The 25008-nt window shown below is 44.9% G+C and overlaps 1 protein-coding gene across 1 annotated transcript in view; it reads right to left on the bottom strand.

The window, feature by feature from the left end:
* LOC124231306 (Down syndrome cell adhesion molecule) overlaps nucleotides 1-25008 on the bottom strand; it is a 579967-nt gene that overhangs the window by 119991 nt on the left and 434968 nt on the right. Inside the window, exons 12-15 of the mRNA XM_046648016.1 lie at nucleotides 18974-19170; nucleotides 17840-17936; nucleotides 17160-17288; nucleotides 10503-10670 (exon numbers count right to left, since the gene is read on the bottom strand). Of these exons, the coding sequence (XP_046503972.1) occupies nucleotides 10503-10670; nucleotides 17160-17288; nucleotides 17840-17936; nucleotides 18974-19170 (591 nt within the window). The remainder of the gene's footprint in view (nucleotides 1-10502; nucleotides 10671-17159; nucleotides 17289-17839; nucleotides 17937-18973; nucleotides 19171-25008) is intronic.

Genomic DNA, 25008 nt, shown 5'->3' on the forward strand with positions numbered 1-25008 from the left:
AGGTCAATGTGGCAGAGTCATTGTGTACAAAATTGACCCCGCGCTTACTAGCCCCCAGGAGAAATGAATCTTGAGGACTTGTCCTTGTATTCTTTCTCAACATGTCTTTGACAATTTGATTAATAAACCTTGAGTTTGAGCAAGTTAACAGGTAAAATAGGAAGTTTTAAAACAACATTCATTTATAAAACACCATGGGGGCTGTTGAAGACCCTTCTCTTTCCCTTGGAAGTGTCTTTAGTGACATGACGTTGGGGTCACTTAGGTTGCTCAGACGTATTGGGGGAAAAAACTAAGGCTTCTTCTGCCTTTGAGTCTCTTTGATCTCTTTAGCTCTCCACACTTTCCAATTAAAAACTCTCATTAATGAGGGGCTGTAGCCACAGATGGCACAAACAAAGTTGAAGAGTACCACAACGCGTGCAGCTCACACCAACCTATTTCCAAGCGTTGTACAGATGCCAATTCCATTCCAGGTACAGTCAATTAATGGGTATTACACATGTGCTACGTACTAAGTACTTCGCATAGGACTGAGAGAAAGCCTCTTTGTCCACCGAGAGTTCATAATCTAACCAGAACAGTCGAACGCATGCACTGAGATGAAGACAACGATACAACGTAGCATATGCTCAAATATCTTCTGAGAAGTTGGAGCAAATGGTAACCCAGGGGTCAGAGGGAGAGACCCCTGTGGGTGACAACCTGTGGTTGGGTTGACAATTTTGCAGTTACTGCTGAGCTGCAAATGGGACATTTCTGTGAAGGAGCAGATGCCAATTTGCAGAAGGGTGATAAAGAAAGAAAGGAAAGCAGAAGAATATGACCCAATTTGATGAGTTTGGAAGTGAAAGTAAGGGCATAGATAGAGGTCAAGTGAGGGGAGAGGCAAGGCCAAGGGACACATGTTTTCCTCTTTTTGGGGAAGAAGGTTTGAGTAAATATCACGATGTAGCTAAATTGATGGGCGTTTCAATCTTTCTGCCCAAGTTTGGATTCCAGCTCTAGCCCTTAGAAGCTGTGTGTTTTTTTGCAGGTTACTTAATTTCTCCATGCCTCAGTCTCCTTCTTTATATAAAGGGGCAATAAAATTTACCTCACAGAGTTGTCATGAAAATAATGTACTTAGTAAATATATGCAATAATAAGAAATATTATTATTATCATTGGGCGTTTTGTGCATATGCGGTAAAGGAAGGAATTCAAATAGTAAGAAGAGAAGGTACATTTGAAGGAACAATGTTTGAGCAGAGACACAGAGGATAGAAGCAGGGGGAGGTGACGGAGTGAGTGGGTCCCATATGAGCAAACGCCTCCGGGATGGGAGGAGGAGGAAACAATGGGGAGGCTTTGGGTAGATGTGCTGGTCGCAAATAATGAGAGGCAAACCCAGGAAACCAGAATTGGGGGTGAAGGAGAGCGTCATGGGCTTGAGGAACACAACAAAGCCTGGGGAAATTGCAGTGGCTTCTGGAAAAGTGTGCTCTGCACATGAAAGCACTGATCACAGGCGGGGGTGTGAAGCAGATGAAGATAACGTGGAGAGAAGATGATGACATGGAGAGATGCCAGCGTGCTGGGTCGTGGGCCTTGATGAGACCACTGACATGGTGCAGCACAGAATGTTGCTGGGTGGATTTGGGTTAAGCAGAGACAATGGGAAGGAAGAAATGGATGCTGGGTACTACTTGAGGAGTGAAATAGGACCAGACGGCTGCTCCCATACATCAGGAAGAAATGAGGGAAGCGATGCCAGAGGTCGAGGCTGGTAGGACTGGGAGAGAATGGTAACCTAAGAATGCCAAGAAAGGAAGCTGATTTTTCAGAAAAGACGAGTCATTATATTTTAGATATTTGAAGGGAAATGGTGACATTGCAGTATCTGCTAGGCAGCTGAAAATGTTTAGAAGAACTGGGGAGAGACAGGAGGAATCAGGACTGTAGACTGCTTCCTTCTCCACGCCCCTCATTCACACTCTTGCTGGTGCCAACCCCGAAATTTATTCTCAATGTCTCCTGTCCTCTGCCTTCTCTGCCACTGTCCTCACCACCAGGCTCTCAAAGCCTCTCACCCTGACAGCCCACTCCAGCCCAGCATCTATGCCTGGCGCCAGTTTCTATTTAGTTCTTAAACATTAATTCTGGTCTTCATTTTGCTCCTTTTAAAGCACACATGGACTCAGAGCACCCTTCCAGCTTCTCACCCTTCACACTAACTTCCCACTGTTTGTGTCCTGCCTTCTTCTCCATGCTTCTGTTCTGCAACCCCCCACCACCCAATGCGTCTCAGGCCCCAGCCACATCCAACATCTCAGTGGAACCTAAACACACCAGCCCTTGGGCAGATTGGAGCCCATCTTTTCCCTCCAGCAGAGTTCCCTGCCTGTGCCTGTGAGCCCCCACTTCGGCTTAGAGACCTGCCATATCAGTGTTGGGCATATGGTTTGTATAGCAGTCTTTGCACCAGTCCTTCTCTCTTTCCCCAACAGACTATAAGTTGCACCTCTCTCTCCCCAGCAGGTCATGGGGACTGTTGGTTTTCTGGGGGTGCTGCAGCCTCTTGGATTTATTGGTACTCCAAGTCTGCGGTAGCATTGAACAGCAACTGAGGGAGAGGCTGGCTCATTGTGATAACTTGCTGGAGCTCTGCACCTGATTTTTAATCAAGCCCTTTGTGCAGGAATCTTTTGATATCAGATCAAATGAAAACACGTGGAACAGATTTCTCTCCCCACTGAAAATTCTGTGGTCAGTGAGAAGCGTGCAGTTCATCCATAAAGATTCTTCCTGAGAGCCAGCCCTGATGGCCTAGTGGTTAAAGTTTGGCACTCACTGCTTTGGTGGCCCGGGTTCATTTTCTGGTCCTGGAACCACACCACTCATCTGTCAGTTGCCATGCTGTGGTGGCGGCTCACATAGAAGAACTAGAATGACTTACAGACTTACAACGAGGATATACAACCAGGTACTGGGGCTTTGGGGAGGGGGGAAAAAAAAAGAGGAAGATTGGCAACAGATGTTAGCTCAGGGTGAATCTTTCCCTGCAAAAAAAAAAAAAAGGAATAAAAAAAGTCCTTGAAAACACGATTTTGAGGTCTGACAGTTATGCTGATGCTTATTTTAATTTAGTTGTGTTAAGTCAAATTGAAGAAGGAGCCTGTTTATTAGGAATTGGAGGCAACGTTAGGGCACCACCTCATGCTGCATCCTTTGGGCACGTCTGGGCTGTGGCCTTTGATGTGGCCTTCTCAGAAGTATGGCAGGCCAAAAATAGTCGCAGTCTTCATATTCGTATGGAGATGTATTCATAATTAAAACCAAGATATTAGGATAGTGTTTACAAAAATGCTCTTTATTCTATCAGAAAACAAAGTAAAAAATGCAGTCATGAATTGGGGACAATTTCTTCTTCTATTCTGGTCTAATATTTTATGAAGGCCCCCGGTGAAATTCGCAGGGGTGGGGGGCAGTCCCTGTCTCCAGGACAGACCTGACCTTTAAGAACACAACACCTTTTCTGCTTAGCCTATTACTACTTCAATGGTTTGTCAGTGATTCATTTATCGGTCTGCCTGTCCTCAGAAGCAAATGCATTCCGACCTCTCCTCTCTTAAAAATAAAATGATAGAGGGGCTTGCCCCGTGGCTGAGTGGTTAGATTTGCACGCTCCGCTGCAGGCGGCCCACTGTTTCATCGGTTCGAATCCTGGGCACGGACATGGCACTGCTCATCAAGCCACGCTGAGGCAGCGTCCTGCATGCCACAACTAGGATGACCCACAACGAAGAATATACAACTGTGTACCGGGGGGCTTTGGGGAGAAAAAGGAAAATAAAATAAAATAAAATAAAATAAAATGATAGAAACAATATTCAAGACAGCCACCGAAAGAATATAACCTGTATACACACATCAGAGCTGTGCCCAGCATAATTAGGGGGACTTTTTGTTTCTTTGGGCACTGGATTTTCTACTCTAGGTTTCCAAAACATTGTAAGAAAAACTTTAAAAAACGATATAAAAAGTATTAGTCTGCTTTCAGAATTTTAGTGCTTTCCTTATAGCTCCTGAGCTGTAATTTTTTCATCAGTCCTCATCTCAGTCCAAAAAGATAATTTCTGTAAAACTACAATCCAAGGCAGATTGAATTCCCAATGCTGAAAGTGTTGAAGATCAACCATTAGGTACCCATTTATTTAACTAAATTTGAAAATTGTGTTGACATTTAAGAATTTATTTACATGCTCTTGAATGGAAGCTGTACTACATATTGAAAGCATAGTTTCATCTTTTCCTTTTTTAATCAGAATATTTAGAGAGGGTTAAAGGTAAGAATTAACAATGAATGTGATTTTCTAAGATAAATAATCTCTGCAATTCCAGCAAAGCCAAAATTGTTCGATACGTAAAATAGTAATAAGTGAAGACTATAGTTACAGATCCTAATGTTTTTTTCTAGGCAAGGCAACTTTTTTTTTTAAAGATTGGCACCTGCGCTAACATCTGTTGTCAATCTTTTTCTTTTTTCTTCTCCTCAAAGTCCCCTAGTACATAGTTGTATATTCTAGTCGTGAGTGCCTCTGGTTGCCATGTGGGATGCCGCCTCAGCATGGCCTGATGAGTGGTGCCATGTCTGCATCCAGGATCTGAACCCTGGGCCGCCGAAGCAGAGAGTGTAAACTTAACCACTTGGCCATGGGGCCGGCCCCCTAGGCAAGGCAACTTTGACTAATGCTGTTTGGCTCAAACTACAGTGATGCCAGACCCTTCCTAATTGCCAAACCCACAGCTCTGCTCTTGTTTCTCGTCCCGGTCACCCAGGGCTGGCTCTACATCCCTTCCTCCTGGGCTGGCTCCTCTCCTGCTGCCTGTTTCCCTGACAGCTCCTTTGTTGCTCTCAACGGATGGTCCTCTCTCTCGCTTCCGATCAGTGAACACCAAGACTCGAGTCTCGGCATTCCCCTTTGCTCAGAGAATATTCTCTCCTCCATAGATCAATCTCCTGGCTTCACCCAGAGTCTTGGACTTAATCCCTTATAGAGCCAGGCTGAACCACCCCAGTGGGGATCACTCCCAAATTTCTATCTCTGGTTTCCTTATTCCTCAGTATTCCTTACCGAGGGCCTGCTGCGTTCCAGGTGCTAAACTAGGCAAGAACTGGGGTACAAAAACAGGTAAAAAATAGACTGAGGGGCAACTGCATGGTTCCACAACCACATGTTCATGCCCGGTAGACGCAGCATGGGTGAGAGGAACGTTCTTTGCTGGAAAAGGAGACCAAGACGGTGTTCAGTAAAAATCAGAACCAAACCAAGAACAGTTGATGCCTAGATGGGGAAAGCTGAATTTATTTTATAGCTATTTTGTCAAATAAATAGCTTATTCATTAAACTATTTATTTAGCATCTATTATGTGTCAAACACTAAGTGTCTGGGATACGGCAGCAAGCAAGACAGACAACTATTCCTGCCTTGTGGGAGGGACCAAGAATAGATCATAAAATAAATAACTCAGTAAATTATATGGTGCGTTGATGGTGATAGAAGCTATTTTTGAAAAGCAGAGTGTTAAGGGAGGGAGATGACCAAGCATGCCAGAGCAGGCAGTGGGTTAAACTTTAAACAGAGGGTCAGGGTGGGACTCATGGAGATGATGATATCTAAGCAGATTTCAAAGGGTTTGGGAGGAAGGGGAAGAACATTCCAAACCATTTCAGAACAATTCCAGAATATTCCAAGATAGCTGGCTTGAGTATACTGGACATGAATGAGGAACTGCAAGGAGACCAGTGATTTATGTAGGTTTAATTTTCAAAGTCTCTAAATGGAAGCTGGAGAAAAACAAGTACGAGAGCAGATTGCTAGAGGCTCACGGGTAGGGCACACCTGGTTCTTCTCGGCAGGCAGACCCTGTGCATTTGACTCTGTCCTTGAAGAACACAATTGATGCCACACCGGGCCCTCTTGTGCACCACTATTCACATGTCTATTGTTACATGTTGATGCCTTTTATTCTCTATCCCCCATGATATCCTCCCCCCTCAGCCTCCAGCTCAGCACACAGGAAACTCTTCTTCTAGATCAAAGCTGTTACTCTGGATGTGATGAAAGATGATGCAAGGACCATTAACTCAGTGCCGGGTCCAGTGGAGCTCCAACGACTCCATGTGGTGACCCTTCCATAATCCTGACCTTCCATTCTCTGATACGTCTATGAAAATCCAGTAGTTTTTCAGGGAGCTCCCACGTAATTGAACTTCCCCATTCTATGGACAGATTCATAATGACAATGATGAAGGGATCAGCCACCCCAAACTTGGTCACAGGCACTAAATGACACATGACCTTCAGGGTACAGCTGTTAATGGAGAACTTGGTCTTGGGTGAGGGTCAGCTGTGGACGTGACGTGCTGACTGGTATCAAGGAAACCTGGCAAGTCAACGCACTTCTGTTCCATTAGGAGCTGATCTGGTTAACTCTTGACAGTGTCTCCACTTACTCTCTTGACTTCTCCTCTTTGAGGGGTGAAGGGTTGCTAAGGGGAGTCCGGAAAAGTGTGTTAAAAACTGTGATCTCTGCTTCATGGGTTCCTGAGGTCAAGTGGATTAAAGTAAATGATAATGCATTTGAGCACTTTCACATGAAAATAAACTCAGTGTTGTGGAGTTGGAACGATGTTATTTTCCAGCATGAGGCAGAAAGGCTATGTAAATGGTAGCAATTCCCTCCTCACTAAGCTTTGCAATGGATGATACAACAGGAATCCAAAACCCAAATTCCCACCATGGCAAGACCTAAATTAGGCATCTGTAAACTTTTTCTATAAAGGGCCAAATAAGAAATATTTAGGCTTTGAGGGCCACATGAAATCTCTGTTACATATTCTTCTTTTTAAAATGCAAAACCTATTCTTAGCTTGAAGGTTATAAGTGGGATTTGGTCCATGGGCTGTAAGTTGCCGACCTCTTAAAGGAAAGAAGGGTGGCATGACGGTTAATTGGGGCTGCATGGCCAGCCTAAAGGGGAACCACTGTATATGTTCCAGCTCTTTGTTGCCAAGGAGGCACTCAAAATTTAGATTTTGATCTGATATTACCAGATTTAAAAAATTGACACCTAATCCAAAAGATTTGCATGGCAATAGGAAGACCCAAAGCAAACACATCCACAGGCCTGCTCTGCTGTGGTCTGCATTTATCACCTGGACCTGCTCCACCCCATCAGGACAGGGGAGGGCGGGAATCTCAGGCTGCCAGCTCAGAGGCTTCCTGTGGTCCTAGTTGGAGCTTTGATGGGTGGGTCTTCTTTCTCCCATCTTCTTCCTGCCTCCACCTTCCATCCCTGCCCTTTCGCCTTTCTGTGCTTTTCTTTATTTATGAGCCCCTTTGAACTTTCAGTGTAAATATTTTGTCACCTCTCTCTCACACATACACATTGCTCATTGTTACACCTATTCAAAGACGATCTTGTAAGGCGTGCAATCTCCCATGTGCTAGACATACATGAGGGGTAGAAACATGAGTAGTACATAACTCCGTGGAGAAATGACCTCATGGCCCAAAGCTATTGTCAGAAAGATTCCTACTTAGTGCTGGGGGAGGAGGCACTGATGCCATCCAGGGAGCCTGGAAAAGGTATTGCACTGGAGGACAACCTTGACCTGCTTTTTGAGGAAGAGTACAGAAAAGGAGACTTGGAGGGCCTTCCAGATGGGGATGTAACATGCACGCAGAGGACGGGGGACAGGCAAGGTCAACAGGAAGTCAAGCATATCTTCAAAGCAGTAGAGTCAGGGAGACGCAGACCTAACCACCTCACAATCCTATTTCCTCAGCCAGGTGGATATTGAGAGGTGTCTTTAGGGGCCTGAGATTTGGGCACTATATTACCATAAAAATGATTATGTCTGCAGCTTCTAGAAGCTTCCATCTGAGGATTCTCATTGCTTGAAAGATTAGCTCTTTTTTGTTAGGGAAAAGGGGCAATGAGGAGGGGAAAGTTCATCTCAAGATGGCTACAGCTCCTAAAAGATGTGCCTTTGGGGATCCCTGCCAAAGAAAGAGGCAGCAGCAATTCTGAGTATATCTTTGGTCAGGAGACTCACCCTCTGTTCTACGTGAGTCACACATGGGAAAACAACTTTTTGATTTTGGTCACGCAAACCTATGTGCCAAGACAAGCACAGATTTGGTCTTGGAGCTTTACTTTGCTCCACCTTGTTTCTTTTCTAGCATTTTCTCTTAGTTTGTCTGAACAGAAAATGAGAGAGGCTGTGCTGGGCTGCCAGCAGCCAGCACCGGGGTAAAATCCAGAAGGCCATCCCCGGGAGCCCAGAAGGTGGCTTCTGCATCCATCTGTCTGCAGAGATGCCAGGAAGCTGTACTGCAGACCCGTGACTGGTGACCGGGAGTGGCTGATCACCTGGCTTCCTGGCTGGGGAGAGAAACGCTGCCATGGCAACTGCAGCTGCAGCGGAGGTCACAGAGGAAATGAAATAAAAGGCAACCACGGCAGCATTCATAATGGGCATCAGGAAAGCAGCTGCAAAATGCACCACCGGAAAGATATAGCTACCTGGAGAAAGTTGTCGAGATGGGGCAGAGTCAGAAAAGGAGTTAAGAGGAAGGAGAAAGTTGAGCACAGAAAGATTACACTTTGGGGGCAGCTGATTCTTCCTAAATATCCAGCATAATGAAATGCCAGGAAGTTAGTGGGTTGCTAAAATAAGTATTGAAATAAGATTCCACTTTTGCAAGAGCACATTAACAGTTATTTCCCACTTATTTGTGAGCAATGTAAAGGGCTTTCAGAGCTTGGCATTTTTCTTTTCGATTATCCAATGTGTTTGTGGTAAGGAGGAGAAGAGCATCATCACATCCATTCTGTGGTCAGAAACCATGCAGAGTATCCAAGTATTAGAAATGCCTCCCCTCAGACACAGAAGCATAAAGCTACCCTAACACCCACCCATGAAAACAATTTTCAAGAACTGACATGTCCAGTGTGGAGAAATGAGAACTCACCCTCAGTTCAGGAAGAATTTTAACCCATTTAAATGTAAATTTTAACCCATTTCCTTGAGGAGAATATTGATAATGCATACCAAAAGAGTTACATTTTGGCATTTGCTTTGATCCCACAATCCTGCTTCTTGGAATTTAACCTAAGAAAATAATCGTGGAAATCGCACGAGATATACCACAAGGATGTTCATCACAGTGGTGTTTACAATAATGGAAAATTGAAAATAATCAACAAGCCTAACAATATGAGATTTGTTAATTAAATGGTAAAAGGTGCCATTATAAGTTGTAGGAAAGTATTTAAGAGATGTACATGAGGGTAGAGGAGTAATGACTATTTGGAAGGTCATTAATGAGGGCAACAGAGAAGGAGGTGGTGGGATGGAAGTCAAGAATAATCTAATCCCCCAATTGAAAGATGAAATGACCCTCCCATGAACTCTTACTCATTTGGGGGTCATCGCCTTAACTCTGGTGATGCAGAACCAGGGATCTGAGACTAAGCTTCTAACTTCCTCGCAGTAGTAGCTTGTAGCTGATTAGCTCTGATTTCAGGCAGGAAAAGAAAAACTAGGTTTGGGGCTAGACACTCTTTTCCCCCCAAGAGATGAGCCAGGCCTTGGGTTTTTACCTCTCCTTCCCCAGAGAAGCCCAAAGGCAGCTTGCTTCCTCCTCTCCTGCCAGGAGGTGGGCTGACACTCGGCAGTCATTGCCACTGTCTCATTGTTCAGTCCCCTACAAACTGCTTAATGTCACCCCTTGTAACGATGAGTGGACCACAGTGTTGAAGGATGTGTGTACCTGTGTGTGCACCTGCACGCGTGCGCATGTGTGCGCGTGATGAATGATGTAGCAGGGGATGTCAATGTGTTCATAGGTAGCCATAGGTGGTAGGATTATGGAAGCTGTTTTGCCTTCTTCGAAATGCTTATCTCTATCTTCTAAATTTTCAACATGGAGTATGAAATACTTTGTAATAGGCAAAAGAACAATAAAGTTTATTATAGAGACATTGACATTTCTAGGTTGTAAAATAACGTGCACCACCATCCCCCTGACTCTTCACACAGACAATGTTCTTGTTTTTTCTTACTTAAGCATTCCTCCTACCCCTGGACTGCACAGGGTCTCAGCCAAGACATGCACTCATGGTTCTCCTGTCAGCCCGGATTCCAGGCATCTGAAGAAAGGAATTGTAAAAACAGCAGGGTTCTTTAAATCTCACCAGTGTTAGTCTCCTACGTCTTTCTTTTAATGCTTGGATATGAGAACCTTGAACTAAGTCCTATTTGAAGAGCGGTGCCTTCAAAGTAGGAAGCAGAGCACTGTCTGTGGTTTTGACAGGCCGTGGAGCTACGGAGAGCACTCATCACAGGCCCCCACCAGGCGTGGACAAGGGCCTGATTCTGCATTAACCATCTGAGCCCTGAGAGCCAGCTCTGGGCTCCTGGCGTGGGCCTCCGCCCAGTCAGACGTACCTGCTTCATCCGCGGTGATGGACAGCTCGTTGCTGGGCTCACTCTTGCCAATCCGGTTCTTGGCGTACATGCGGATGCTGTAGGTGGAGGAAGGGTGGATATCAATGATGGTGGCCGAGTTCAGCTGAGGGGAAACATCTTTGGTTCTCTGAGCAGAATCCCAGGAGTCTTTTGGGTTTTGTTTTTCAAAAAAGAAGAGATAGAGACGTGAGTTTTTTCCCTCTGTCTTTGAAAGTTCACAAGTAGGAATCAAAAACAAAAAACCAAAAAAAAAAAGAAAAAAGGAAAGAAGGAAGGAGAGAAAAGTTACAACTCAAAGTGAATTCTCAATGCAATGCTCCCAGTGTTCTGGCTGTGTGGCCATCAGAGGGGGCACGACATCACACACACTATCCGTGCTGAGCGAGGGGGACAAAGGCTGCGGGCAGCTGAGTTCTGGGAGGAGCGTCTGAGGGGACACCACAGGTCTCCCAATGGAGATCACGGAAGCTGCAAGTGGCGATAGCTCATGCCAGGGAAATGGAAAACGGCCACATCTAGGCACTCATTGTACAAGATAATAAAAGGAATTATGGTCTGGACACTTCTCCACTCAAAAGAAAAAAAAAAAAAAAAAAAACCTCTGGTTCTAAAGGATATTTGAAAACCAGCAAAACCTTAGAGACCACGTCAGATCCTTTCTTCTCCAAAAAGAGAATGGTAAAAATGAAATACATAAAAACTAATCTCAATCTCCAGCATAAACACTGCTTACTAAATGTATTTCTCAGTTCTAATTTTTGGAATCATTTAGCCTCAAATCCTTTATTGTAGGCATTACGTTTCAACCACTGCTAATTTTAATAAGAGGACAGGCCTTGTATAAAGAGTTATCATTGAATATATGACAACTTATGTCTGTTGATTTTAGAGCTTCAACCAATGATGAGAATGTCAGTAAATGGTTCTTTTTTCAGAAAGAATTTGGGCAGGTGCCAATTTGGGGCAGGTGGTCAGGAAATGGTGTTGGTTGTGGAAGAACAAAGACCCCCCTGGGACAGTGGACAGAGGATGCTTACATAGACCCTCACTCCCCATGTCCCCTCGAGTGGTGCTCATCACACTTGTGAGAAGTGCATTGAGATTCTGTGTTCCCTGCTGGGTTCTAAGCCCCATGAGGACAGAGACAATGCCTGCCACGTTCAGTGCTGTATCCCCAGTGCTCGCACAGTGATGGGCACATAGCAATATAACAAATAATAAGTGCATGTTTCATAGATAAATAAATAAATGGAAAATATGCAGACCTTTGAGTCCCGGGAATGGCCCCACTGCCCTTTCCATATTGATGATGACTATGGAAGTTTAGAGGGCTGCTCTGCTCCAAAGTAACCGTAAATGCAAGAGATTTGCTGGATTGTAGAAAAAATATGTGGCTCTGAGATTGCCTTTGAATGCTCTAACTTATAAGGGAATGGAGAATAATAGAAACTGACAACGAATATTCCAGCTAAAAGAAAAAGTACCCTTTGAGTCAAGAAGATTGAAGGTGGAAGAACAGGACATAGAAAGAGAAGATGCTGCAAAAAAATCAAACTGTGGCAGAGAAGACGAATGTGGTTCAGTGGAGGACAAATGAGGGGAGGGAATATAATACCAATGGAATAACACATAAATATGAGCTTTGTCCCATGAAGAGAAAGCCAGGCCTTCTGGAGAAGATGTTTAGGACAATAGAGAGGAAGCTCAGGCATTGTAAGATGCAGAGAAAGTCGCTAACTAGCCCCAGGAGGAAGCAGACACTAGCAGTGTTGATGGCTCTGCCCAGAGCAGTGTGGATGTTTCCAGAACTGACAAGGTCATGAAGACATAGGCATCTTCACCGAGGATGTGTCTGGGAGGTAGCTGAAAGCCTGAAAAGGCAAAGTAATGTCTACCGGCCACTTCTTTCTCCCGCCAGTCGAGTCATATGAATAGCCTGCGGGGGAGTAACCAAGGCGGGAGTCTTGCGCAAGAAACGTAAGGTCCTTGGAGAAGGGGCTGTGTTTTCAGCTTCTTCCTTGCAATGATTATACATTGAAAGAAAAAGATGATGTCGATGAGGATGACTATTCGAATAAGGTTCAAAACAACACAAGATGGATTTTTAGCTAAAGGTCAAGAAGATGAGAGAGAATGTGTTATCCTGAAGGATTTAAAAATAACTGAATGGAGAAGGAGAAGAGAGTCTAGTTAAATCCCCAAATGCATTCTGGGAAATGAGATGGCATCAAAGGCGGAATAAATACGGGGAGGTGACTACCCAGGAGAAAAGAGTCGAGAAAGGGAGCAAAAGTGCTGCTTCTGATCTCAGACGCGTGCAAACAGGCAGGTCATGAATTATTAACAAAGTGTGCTGGAGAATACAACGCCGGGTGTTAAAAACAATCACAGAGAGATCCTGATGCTTGGGAGGATGAGACTGCAAATTGAAATACAAACATAACCAGGAAGAACATACCATGGACAAAATAAAGAAACTTCTGAAGAGTAAGTCACAACCAGAAACGCATGCTTGGAAATCCAAGAGCTGAAGGAGGCAAGCATGAATGGGGTGTGTGTGGGTGAGGACGTGAAGAGGAAGGGAGAGGAATGAAATTGTTTTGGGGCTTAATGACAGGTCTCTTTGCCCAGTGGAGGAAGTGCATGGTGGTCTCTGGATGCAGAGGGCAAATGCAGCTCCAAGGAGGGTTTATGTGTCACACTGGAAGATTGTTTACAATGGGATGATTTACCAAAGCATGGGCTGGGCTAAAGGAATTTACAGGAGATGCTGAGGCTCTCAGGATCTAGCAAGAGTGGGGAGCTGCTCCCTCTCAGGGCCAGGAGGGCCAAAGGGAAAGGACAGTGTTGCTGGAGTCCAGACAGGACTGGAATCTCAGAAGAGGGGCCCCCAACTGAAGCTGCTCACAGAGAGTGCAGACTCTGCCAGGATCCTTGTCTGAATGATTCTCTATGCCTGCATTGGGCAGACCCAATTGGAAGTCAGAGGGAAAAGCAATCTGCCTGGTGCAGTCCACGGCGTTCAGCATCCCAGAGAAGAGAGTTCAGTAGCCCAGACAATGGGATTGTGGTGGAAGTCGAGGCAGCAGGCAGAGAAAAACCAGCAAAGAGAACTCATGCTTGTGGAGTAGCATTTGTTCACTCAGTACTTCGCAAGGCATTTTACAAATGTGACTTCTGCAGTCCCCAAATCTGTGAGCCCCTTCGAAACACCCTGGAGCTTTTTGACAACTGCACTTTAAGACCTACTGAATCCCTGAAGAATGGTGCCCAGAAACCTGTGCTTTTCAAAAGCTTCGTTCTCCGGGTGACTCTGATGTTTGGACAGACTGCTTTATCTGATTTCAAGTAAATTAAATGCAACAAATGTAATTTAAAGTTACTAAATTGAATATTTATTGATGACTCTACATGGCAGCACTGTGCTAGGCACTGGGGATCCAGGGACACACAACGTCAGAGTTCCCGCCTTTGGAAAACTTATGGGCAAGTTGGGAGATACTGAGGATTCTGAAAAGGGGACAATAGTTTCACAAACACCCGCGGTTTTAGAGGCCTTTGATATATAAGCATTTCCATGCATGCTTGAGTGACACTAAAAGCTGCCACTTATTAGATGTTTCTTATGTGCCAGCCAGTGAGTCAAGGGTTTTAAATGCATTCCATTCTTAGAAAGAATTCAACAAATATCTGTTGAGTGCCCACCACATGTTAGGTGCTGAGCTGGGTGCTGGAGAAACGGACTGGCCAGAGCTAGACCGGTGGGCACAGGGACCCCCAAGAAGCTTCCAGTCTGGTGCGGTGACATGTTGATCAATAATCACAGCTGCCATGACTCTATTCCCCAAATTCCCAAATGAGGTCACTTTCTGTGGTTCCAGGGGTTGGAACTTCAACATAGCTTTTTGGTGGACAGAATTCAACTCACAGCAACATCACAGAAAGGTCCATTCTCCCTAAGCTAATAACAAATTTAATGCTGTCTCAACGAAAATAAGAAAAATGTTTTTATGGAGCTAGACATGTTGACCCTAAAGTTTGTAAAACTAAGGAAACATTAAAAAGTAAAATGACAAGAGGGAACTAGCAATACCAGATAGTAAAATATAAAGCCTCTGTGATTAGAACAGAGCGGCACTGGTGCATTAATAGAAAGATTACTCGATAAAATAGAATAAAAAATCCAGAAAGAGACTGAAGTCCATATGGAAAGGCAGTTTATGATAGAGGTGGCTTCTCAAATCACCGGGCACAGGTGGAAATCTTAATAAATGATGTTGGGGCTACTGGATACCCACTTTGAAAAGATAAAACTAGGTGCATATCTCCCAGCGAACACAAAAATGAACTCCAAGTGGATTAGAGAGCTAAATTTTGAAAAGAAAGAGGAAGAAGCCATACAAGGACTAGAAGAAAATGGGGTGAATTATTTTATAGCTGAGTGTAGGGAAGAGATTTTCTAACTTGGCTCAAAATCCAGATGCTTTATAAAAGAAAATCTTGATAAAGTTGAAAAACAAAACAAAATGCAACAAAATAATCACAGAGATAAGGATGCGATCGCAGCCACCAGGAAAGAAAGGAGATGGTTGTGTAGGAGCACATGAGAGGGAGGCCTGGCCTCACCTATGGACCAGGGATGCGTCCCTGTGGAAGTAACAAGAAGAGTCTAAGGAGAAGGCGTGAGTAACCATAGCAACAGTGTGGTCCAGGGAAGGGAGGGCCTTCTGGCCAGAGGGGGCAGTCTGTGGCCTTTAAGGGACCCTTGTCACAGGGAGATGCTGTGGTATCCCATTTTACAGAGGAGAATGGCTAGGGGAGGCAACCAGAGAAGTGTTCAGCTGGTAAGAGACAGGGCCAGCAGCAGAGCCAGGACAGGCTGGACCCCAACACCCTTGTGGAATGTCTGGATCATCACCAGCACCTGGAAATGACCGATACCCCTGATTACAGGGAGGCACTGAGCTGTTCCCCTGAGGGGTTACCTGGGCACCAGCATCAAGATCCTGTGGTCTTGTGGTTAGGGCTCAGCCAGAGAAACTGGCAGGGCCTGTCCCTCCCTCTGGGGACTCTGTCGATTGTTCCTATGCCGCGTTTCTCCCGAGTTCTCATTGCCACCATCAGTTTCCAGGCTGTTCTGTGCTGGAACGTGCCTGCCTCACCTAAGAAGCATTTCCTCTCTCTAAAGACCTGCATCTCAGAACTTCTTGTTCTTTGGCTCCATCCTGATCTTACGTCTTTGACCAAGGACAAGGCCTCTTCTCTTCCCTTTGGCCCCGGGGAAGCCCCTCTGTCATAGTTGCTGGAAGATCCCTGTTTGGGTCAGCACTATCCTCAGCTCATTCACCTGGTCACTTCGCCCTCTCCCTGCACTCAGCCTGTGCTGGCTCTGTCACACTGCCTGGGAACAGTATGACTGGCAGCCACCATGCTCCTCTCAAGAGGCTCCCGTGGGCCCTGTGTGTGCATCACCTCACTTCCAGGTCTCTAGTTGGGACTCTGGGCGAATGAGCTGAGCCATTGCATCTTTTCTATGTGCATTTCTGATCCAGCTGCTTAGCCCAAGTCTCAAATACCCTTTCTAAAACCACTCTTCTTGGTTTGGTGCAGTTTCTTTTTAATCTTCACGTATCGCTCTCCTTAGCAGTTCCTTACAGCTCCTTCATAGTCCCACCTCACACCATTTTCTCGTTCTGTCCCTTCCCTGTTCTCACTGACACCTTTCCTCACTCCTGACCTGCCTCTCAGGCTGCCTCAATGTTTTCCTAGGGCATCAGCTCAAAAGATACTGAATCGGTAACAACAGTGTAATCTCAAGTAACGCACGGTGCCCAGAAAGTGAAAACTAAGGCCATTTGTGTGGCCTCTGGGAATCATTTTAACCTTCACATGCAGATGGCGCTCTAATTCCTTGTCTGTTTTACAAGATGTGGTAAAAGTCCTGACCAGAAGCCACATCGATGGTATCTGACCCTCCGCCTGGTGGAGCATCAAGCTCAAAAGGGTGTTTGCATTGTCACTTTAAGACAGTATGTTAGAGACTAAATAAACACAACTGTTCTATCCTGGCAACTGGGTCGGTTTTACTCACGGGCTCCCGGCCGAGCTGGCCGAGCTGGCCCAGAGGACATGCAGGAGGGCTCCGGGATGCGGTCATGAGTGGTCCTTGCCGTCAGCGCCCTGTCTCAGCAAGGAGCGGCTCTCTTTTCTCAGCACAAAACCCCACCGCACAGCCCACCCTACAGACACTGAACACAGCTGAGGCTCAGGGATGCGACCCAAGGGAAGTAAAGAGAAGCGGGAGAGGGAGGGAAAATAATGACAGTGGCCGGGTCCTGTCCGCTGTCGCCCACATGCTGATCGGGGGCAAGAATGCCAAATTGGCCCTCAGGAAGCAAGACTGAGGTCTGCTGGCTCGGAGAAAGGAACCGATGAAGTGCATCTCGACACAAAACACCACTCCACCAGAGGAAGCGTGGGTGGACGTCGTGCCAGAGAAGAAAGGAACTAGGAAAGAGAGCCCCCTCTGAGTGTCTGCGGGTCCAGGTTTACTCTTACAGGTAAATGAATAAGGAAGGAGAAAAATAAAAGGACTCTTTGAAGTGGAGATGAGGCTGGAGGAAATAAAGGCCTTACCTGATTTATTTTTGCATTCGATATCGTAGCCCGTGATGGGGCTGTTCCCATCAAAGCCCATCGTCCACCTGAGGGTAATCGTGCGAGCTTTCACATCTTTGATCTCAATTTCGGGAGGGTCTGGGGGCTCTGTGCAATCAACAGAAAACCCGGCATTAGTTCAAACGCGGCTGGGACATGAGAAGCCAGTGGAAGTGCTGAGCGTGGCTCACACAAGCTGTGTCAGCCCTTGGCATCGGCAGCGGCTTTTTACTCGCAGACATTTTTTTCTTCGTCACGTTTTAGGAAGGAAAAATGCCGCTTTTCCAAAACTGCCCATTTTCATAGCACTTGCAGAGCTTGGCCAAACCTGGATGGATTTTAATGTCACTCAATATCTTGGCCCCAAACGTTAAACTTCCCTTTTAATTTGGATCATCTAGTATCAAGATTCCTAAGGTTGTGACCCAGACCCAGAAGGACTTTGTTCCCTGTCTTTTGGGGCTGCACCTTGAAATAATCTCAGGCACTGAAAAATACTGCTTTAGCACGAGCATTGTACATATTCAAAATTTTCCAAGAATTAGGAAGTGTTATGCAGCAAAGTGAGCTAGAGATGCCCACACAGATGCCCAAGCCTGGGCAGACACCTGCTGTCCTAAAAAAGCCCTGTTTTTCCCGCTTTGCTGCCTCCTTCCTACCTTGCACCGTGAGCTGAATTATTCCACGATCCTCCCCATAAGAATTGATCGCATGACAGGAGAAGAAGCCAGAATCTTCTCTAACAGTTGGCAAAATCTATGTGTAAAGCAGAAAGAAATCCATCTTATCCCACAGCATGGAGCAAGAGAACCACTAAAAGGGTTTTTGCCTGTAAAAATCTCTCCATTCTTTCACCATCCTCCCACCCCCAGCGTCTACACACATACACACTCGCAAACACACACACAATTCTGGAAGCAAATTATCTCAGGGCAACTGTAAATGTGCAGACGGACAGGTGCAATGTACATTATCATTGTAGCTGCCAGCTCGTTAAGTTGGATGTGCAATTTATGTGGGATTTCACGGTCAGGTTGATATATCCTCCACATATCCTTTTTTTTTTTTCCTCATAGTAGATTTTCAAAGCATCCAAAGCAAGCCCGCCTAAAGAAACAGATCTATAATACTGCAGTAAAGGCTTGGTCTCACAGGACCCTCATTAGAGTCTGCTCAAGAAGAATTCCAGCATTGGACCCTGTGAGTGAATCAATACCAGTGTTTCAAACACAGGGCTTTTCTTTTTTCATGCCTGTGCTGCAGCATCATTTATCCCCCACACTAAAAGCATCACTCACTCACTACCAATAGTGCTAAAAATTATGGGAGACTATAATCCTTATTCTAGTTTTTGTGATCCTAGATAAAGAGCAGAATTTTTTTTGCATGGGATTTTTCTCAAGAAGTAAAATATTTTTCATTAAAATGTATTTTGTCCCAAGGCCTGACCAATTTTTCTTTTTACGGAAGTGAAAACATGCGCACAGCGTAGGCTGTCACTTCTCCAGGATTAACTGTCATTAAAAGACTCTATTTCTTATAGTTTTTATTCCAGTTGGGTTCCCTGCTGTGTTCATAATAATTTTACTCTTAATAACACTTACGCTAAAGCACTATTTTTGCAGGCTACTTAGTAATCTCACTGTATGAAGGGGGAGAGAAATGGTGCTTCATACATAAGTTCCAGAAGATTATTTGGGGTTTATCACCCACATGCACCCATGTATGGGAGAGGACAGGCTTATTCTGCCAACGAAGTTGGAGTCCATCTGTCATGTTTGTCCCGCTTTTACCTGCAGAGTCGAAATCACCTCCTCTCCCACTTCCTTGGTGGACACAAGATAACGGGCCATTTCGGGGTTAATGATCCGGTCCTCTTTCTCCCAGCGGACTATGATGGGTTTCTCCCCATGGGCCGTGCAACTCATTTCCTTCTTTTGACCCTGAGTGGCCAGGGTCGTGTTTGGGTAGGATGTAATCATCGCAGGAACTGAAAACCCAAGGGGGACACAACTTATTTATCAAAGCAGGTTCCTGATTTTCCCCACTGCGACATTTAGCTAAATCACGCTTAAAGAGACGTTCCTTTGAAATAAACCTTATTTATGAAACTGCTGAGCAAGAATCGTGAACAAAACAGAGGGAGAGTGGCAGAAAAATGAAACGTGACTCAATGAGCCTTAAGCAGAAGGTTTCATATTCAGAGGCTGTTACTCTGCCATTCCCGTGGAGAGCAGACGTGGGCCATGGAGCATGGCCCATGTCCCCTAGAACCCGTAGGAAGATGATTTTACTTGCTGATTAGACTGGAAAGGAGGTTTCCACTCAGAATCATGCTCCTCCTTCTGCAATCATCTACGTTTCTAACTATTACTTTCAGCTGTAGAACTATGAACCCTTATTCATCAACATAGATGGAACCCTGACCAGTTGCCGCTGACCAATCCTTGAAATTACTTCTAGACATCCCCACCTCCCATGGTTGTTACAAACTTTTGTAGTTACTTGGAGACCTCAGAGTTACCCTTCTCCCATAACTTACAGCCGGGAATCTCACCCCCAATTCACTAAGAAAACAGAAACCATTATTTGTGAAACTTCTCAAGTTCCCTCTCCCCTGCATCAAAATTAATCTATAGACTTCCATTCTTGGCAATATGCTGGGTGACATAAGACCCTACTCCCAATCCCTGAACCACCTAGAAATGCTGGATAGCATAAAATAAGCATCTTTTAAAATGCATACTAAGCTCATGAGAAAGTGAGAGAAATCCCAGGAGCCAGAAACAAAAGTGGATGTTGAAAGGCCAGAGGGATGCTGCTGCTGATGCTTTAACCACTTGAGAGGTAGGGAGTCAAAGGTGAGACTGCCAAAGCCAGGCTCCTCAAAGGGCTCTATCTTCAGAGCAAGTATATAACCAAAATAAAAATAAAAATAAAAATCCATGATGGTGAAGGGAGATGCAAACCACCTTGGCTTGTGCTATGAATGAAGAACAAAGTGTCTCCTCCTCTGAGAATCTGTAGCTGCTCTGACTCTACATAGGTCTGGAATTCATGCTAAAGGATGAATAGGATGGTGATCCTAGTCTGGTGATAGGCCTGAGAAACTCAGCAAAAGCAAACACAAGCACATTCTAGGAGGGTGTCCTCTCCATCCAGGCCACTGGAATTCTCCCAGATAAACACTTGCTGAACATGAGCTTACAATAAAAAATATCAAAGACATGAGAAAACAATCCACCATAACTGAGAGTCACCAATAATTCACCATAATTCACCATATTTGAGAGTCATCCCCCAAGGACTTCAGATGCTAGAATTGCCAGATATACACTCTAAAAGAATTATACACAAAATGTTTAAGTATTTTTGAAAAGCATGAGAAAGGAACAAGATATTATCAAAAAGGATCAGGAAGATTTGTAAAACCACCAAGACAAATTTACATTTTCACCTGCTTTTTATCTCATTTTCCCAATCACAGGAAGAAAGAGTCACCCTCATTTTTCTTTTTTTCTGAGGAATATTTGCCCTGAGCTAACATCTGTTGCCAATCTTTCTCTATTTTGTATGTGGGCTGCCGCCACAGCATGACCCCTGACAAGTGGTGTAGGTCTGTGCCCAGGAGTAGAATCTGGACTGCCGTAGTGAAGTGCATGAACTGAACCACTAAGCCACTGGGACTGGCCCTCACCCTCCCTCATTTTTAAGGTCAACTCACAATTATGTTCTTTATTGCCCACCTCAGAAGCCCTCCAATGCTCCCTGGGCACTTTACCATAGAAACACTGTGCTTTCTTCTAAGACTGGCATATAATGGATCATGTCTTCCCCCATGACCTATTAGATTGGTTTGAGACAACAAGAGAAAGATCTACCATTTCTGTAGCCTGAACACCCATGGAAGAACCCATGCTTTGAAGTTTCTCTACTGTCAGCAGACCTGTGGCAGAGACAACAAGATGTGGAGTGGGCAAACTGGTAACTGAGGACAAGAAAAACTATGAGTCCCACATGTTAAAGAAAGCTGCCTACGACTGTGGTGAGGTTTCTCCTCCAGCATATCTGAAAAGCAGCAAAATAACTATACAGTCCGCAGCCTTTCATCTCAACCCCTCCCTTTTTGTAGTCTAGTTAAGAAAAATTTCAAATTTTTATTAACAGTTTTATTGAGGTGTAATTTACATACCATAAAATTCACCTGTTTTAAGTGTACAGTTAAATGAATTTTAATATTGCATTAGTTTCCTAGGGTAGCTGTAACAAAGTGCCACAAGCCAGCTGGCTTACAATAATGGAAATTTATTCTCTTACAGTTGAATCCAGTCCAAAACCAAGGTGGTGGCAGGGCCATGTTCCCTCTGAAAGCTGTAGGCAAGAATCTTTCCTCTCCTCTCCCAGCTTCCGGTGGCCCTTGGTGTTTCTTGGCTTGTGGCCATGTCACTCCAATCTCTGCCCTCATCTTCACACTGTGTTCTTTCCTGAGTGTCTCTTTGTGTCTTCAGATGGGTTTCTTATAAGGACACCAGTCACTGGATTTAGGACCCACCCTATGCAGTATGACTTCATCTTAACTAATTATATCTGCAAAGACGCTAATTTCACAGACGGTCATATTCTGAAGTTCCAAGTGGACGTGAAGTTTTGGGGGGCAATACAGTAAATTTACATTACCCAACACACATACACACACATGCTATTACAACCCAATACAAGTATATAGAGTTGTATATTATCACCACATCAAATGTTCAAGTATTTACGTTACCCCAAAAAGATTCCTCCTGCCCATTTATAGTCCTTTCCCACCCCCAGTCCTAGGCAGCCACTGATTGACATTCTGTTCCTATAGATTTACCTTTTCTGGACATTTCCTATGAATGAGTGACACAGGAAGTATTCTTTTGTGTCTAGCTTTCTGGATCTTTTTCACTGAGCATGTTTTCACGGTTCATCCATATTATAGTGTCTATCAGCACCTTGTTCCTTTTTGTTGCTGAATAATATTCCACTGCATGGATAAACCAAATTTTGCCTATTCACTTACCAGTTGGTGCATATTTGAGTTGTTTCCACTTTTTAGTTCTTACGAATAATGCTGCTATAAACATTTGTGTACATGTTGTCGTGTGCACCTATGTTTTTATTTTGCCCAGGTCGATTCCTGGGAGAGGAACTACTGGGTCACGTGGAAATTCTGTTTAAAATCTTGAGAAACTGCCACACTGTCTTCCCAAGTAGCTCCACCCTTTTTGCAATCTCTACATAAGAAGATTAAGCACAGAAGAGGGAGAAGAGGTGTTAAGATTCAGGGTTCATGGGAAGGGAAGAGGGATGTTTCTCTTCAATCACGTGATGGGTAAAGTAAAGCTGAGGAAGGTGAGTGGGCATCTTCCATGTCAGCTTGATGCTTACTGGCTGTGGAAACCCTGAGCCCACCACGGTGCTGCCACTGCAGAGGAGCTGGGGGTGGTGAGGGAGATTCCAGGAGAGGTTTACATGTGCTGCCTTGGAGAATTAAGCAAGCACAGGGACTGGAACCACTCCTCTGAGATCATGAAGGCAGAAGGCTTCCTGTGGCAGCCTGTGCAGCAGCAGCATGAGAAAGGTCCACTGAGCTGTGAGCCTGGGACAACAGATGGAGACTTTTCCAACCCACCCCAGTTCCCCAACTCACCAAGGGAAGGGCCTAAGGCCCTGGGAGTTCAATGGCCCCATTAGTTGGTCCAGACAGTCACCACCCAAAAGCCCCCTGCCCAGAGAGGAGGCTGGATACATACTCCACTGACAGAGGCCGAAGAGAAACATGGCGTCCTGCTCCAAGGCAGTCCTCACAGCAGAGGAGGCCAGGGTGAAACCCCAGGAGGAGCAGGAAGCAGAATGGACCACTCCTCCTCAAATCTCTCCTCAGTCACGGATATTCCTGCCTTCAACTTTGCACCATCTGCCATCAAAGAGTTCTGGATGCTACTGGGCCCCTTTGAACAGAGGGTGGGGAACCTGGACATCAAGTGTGGATGGAGAGCTGAAAGGGATGCTCGCATCTTTACCAAGGGGGAACAGACAGGAGCATCGGACCCCTGTGCCCAGGACAGTGGGGCACACCTACTCTGTGTATCAGCCCTGTGTATGAGCCAGCGTGCTCAGTGCACTGGGATGCACACTCATTACAGCCCTGGGGACCACTTTCCTGATCGCAGTTATGAGGAGAGGCCAGGCCAATCCTTGAAGTTCTTCTGACATGTTTCCTCATCAATTTTCCTTTAAACATAGAGTAAGAATTCTTTTTTATACTTGCATCATTTCAGTAAACCTCAACCATAGGGAATATATTTATGAGAAAAATGAAGCAATTGTAAATTGTGTCTAAGAACCCCGGAAATAGCCCTAAAATATCTGTACAAAATGCAAACATTTTAGCAGTCGGAGACAGCCCCAGATGCTCTCTTAGAGCCTATTGATGTTTTCAAGCAGGACAGATGAGTGTGGTTAAATTCCTTTCTTGCCCACAGCAGATTAGAACCCACCCTTCGAGAGAGTGGCAGTCAGCCAGAGCTGGGCCATCAACAAAAGTGAACCAGTGAAAGAACTGATATGAGAGAGGAGAGCCGAACCACACCGAGCAGGCACGAAGCTCAAGACCACGGTGCTGTGGGACCACTTGGGTCCAGCAAACACGATGTCCCCCCTCTCCTCACCCTGCAGCCACATGTCTACACCCACACTCACTTAGTCTCCCCTGAGTATTTCAGAGTACTCTAGAATGTCACCATCATGGGTTTTCAAATCATGATCCTCAGCCATTGAGAGTATGTTAATACTTGGTGTGGTCTGTTTAATAAGACATAGAACTATTTAAAATACTTAAAAAGATTTTTTTCTGACGTGACTAATAAAAATATTTCAAGGGTCCAAGAGGGTAGGAGATGTCGGTTCTGTGGACATTTGACTCATGATGATGCTGGACAAATGCAACATCTCTCTGCAAGTGTCCCTGAATGTCTTCTTTTGAACAATATACCAGCCAGGAGGTGGCAGCACCATTTTCCTGTGAGGGATTTGGAGAAAGGATCAGAGACACCAGTTGAATACTGGCGCTGCAAGCAGTGGGACTGCTGTTGGTGGAACGTCTTCAGTAGTGGGGTATTAGCTATCAGCATGTATTTAGGCATGCTCAATAACTTTTCTTTTATTTCTCCAGCTTTTAACATTATAAAAAAAATACTTGAAAAAAATGTATTTATGAGCCTTTCTTATAGCTAGCTGTTACCATATGACTGAGCTCAAGGCAATGATATATCTAAGACTTTTGGGAGGTATGCTCAGCTGGTTGGAATCCCTTTAGGCTTCCTCTATTTCCTCCTGTGTCAGCCTGAAATCAGGACCTGATAGCCGGAGCACCAGCAGCCGTCTTTCACCATGTGGTGACTTTGACGATGTGAGCCTAGGTCTCTCATGACACTCTGAAGCTATCATCCCAAACCTGGCTTGCTTCACTCCAGAAAAGGTCTACACGAGAGAGAAATAAATAATTGTGTTTATCCATTATTATTTTGGATTTTTCTATAATAGGAGACTGAGAATTGTTTTGAGTTGACTTAATCATAGGCCTAGACTCTTTGGGAACATGTGGAATATGTTCTATATTGAAAAACAATTCCTACTGGATGGCTCTGCAGAGAAGGATGTCATGTACAACACAGATAGCGTCTAAAACAACCCCCATGAGTTGAGTGTTATGGGTTAGGATGTCATCAGCCTCTATAACATGTGTTTGCCCCCTTAGTTGTGCCACTGGCTTGCTGTGTGATCCTAGATAGGAACT

The sequence above is a fragment of the Equus quagga genome, chromosome 21 (assembly GCF_021613505.1).
Source record: "Equus quagga isolate Etosha38 chromosome 21, UCLA_HA_Equagga_1.0, whole genome shotgun sequence".
Taxonomy (NCBI): Eukaryota; Metazoa; Chordata; class Mammalia; order Perissodactyla; family Equidae; genus Equus; species Equus quagga.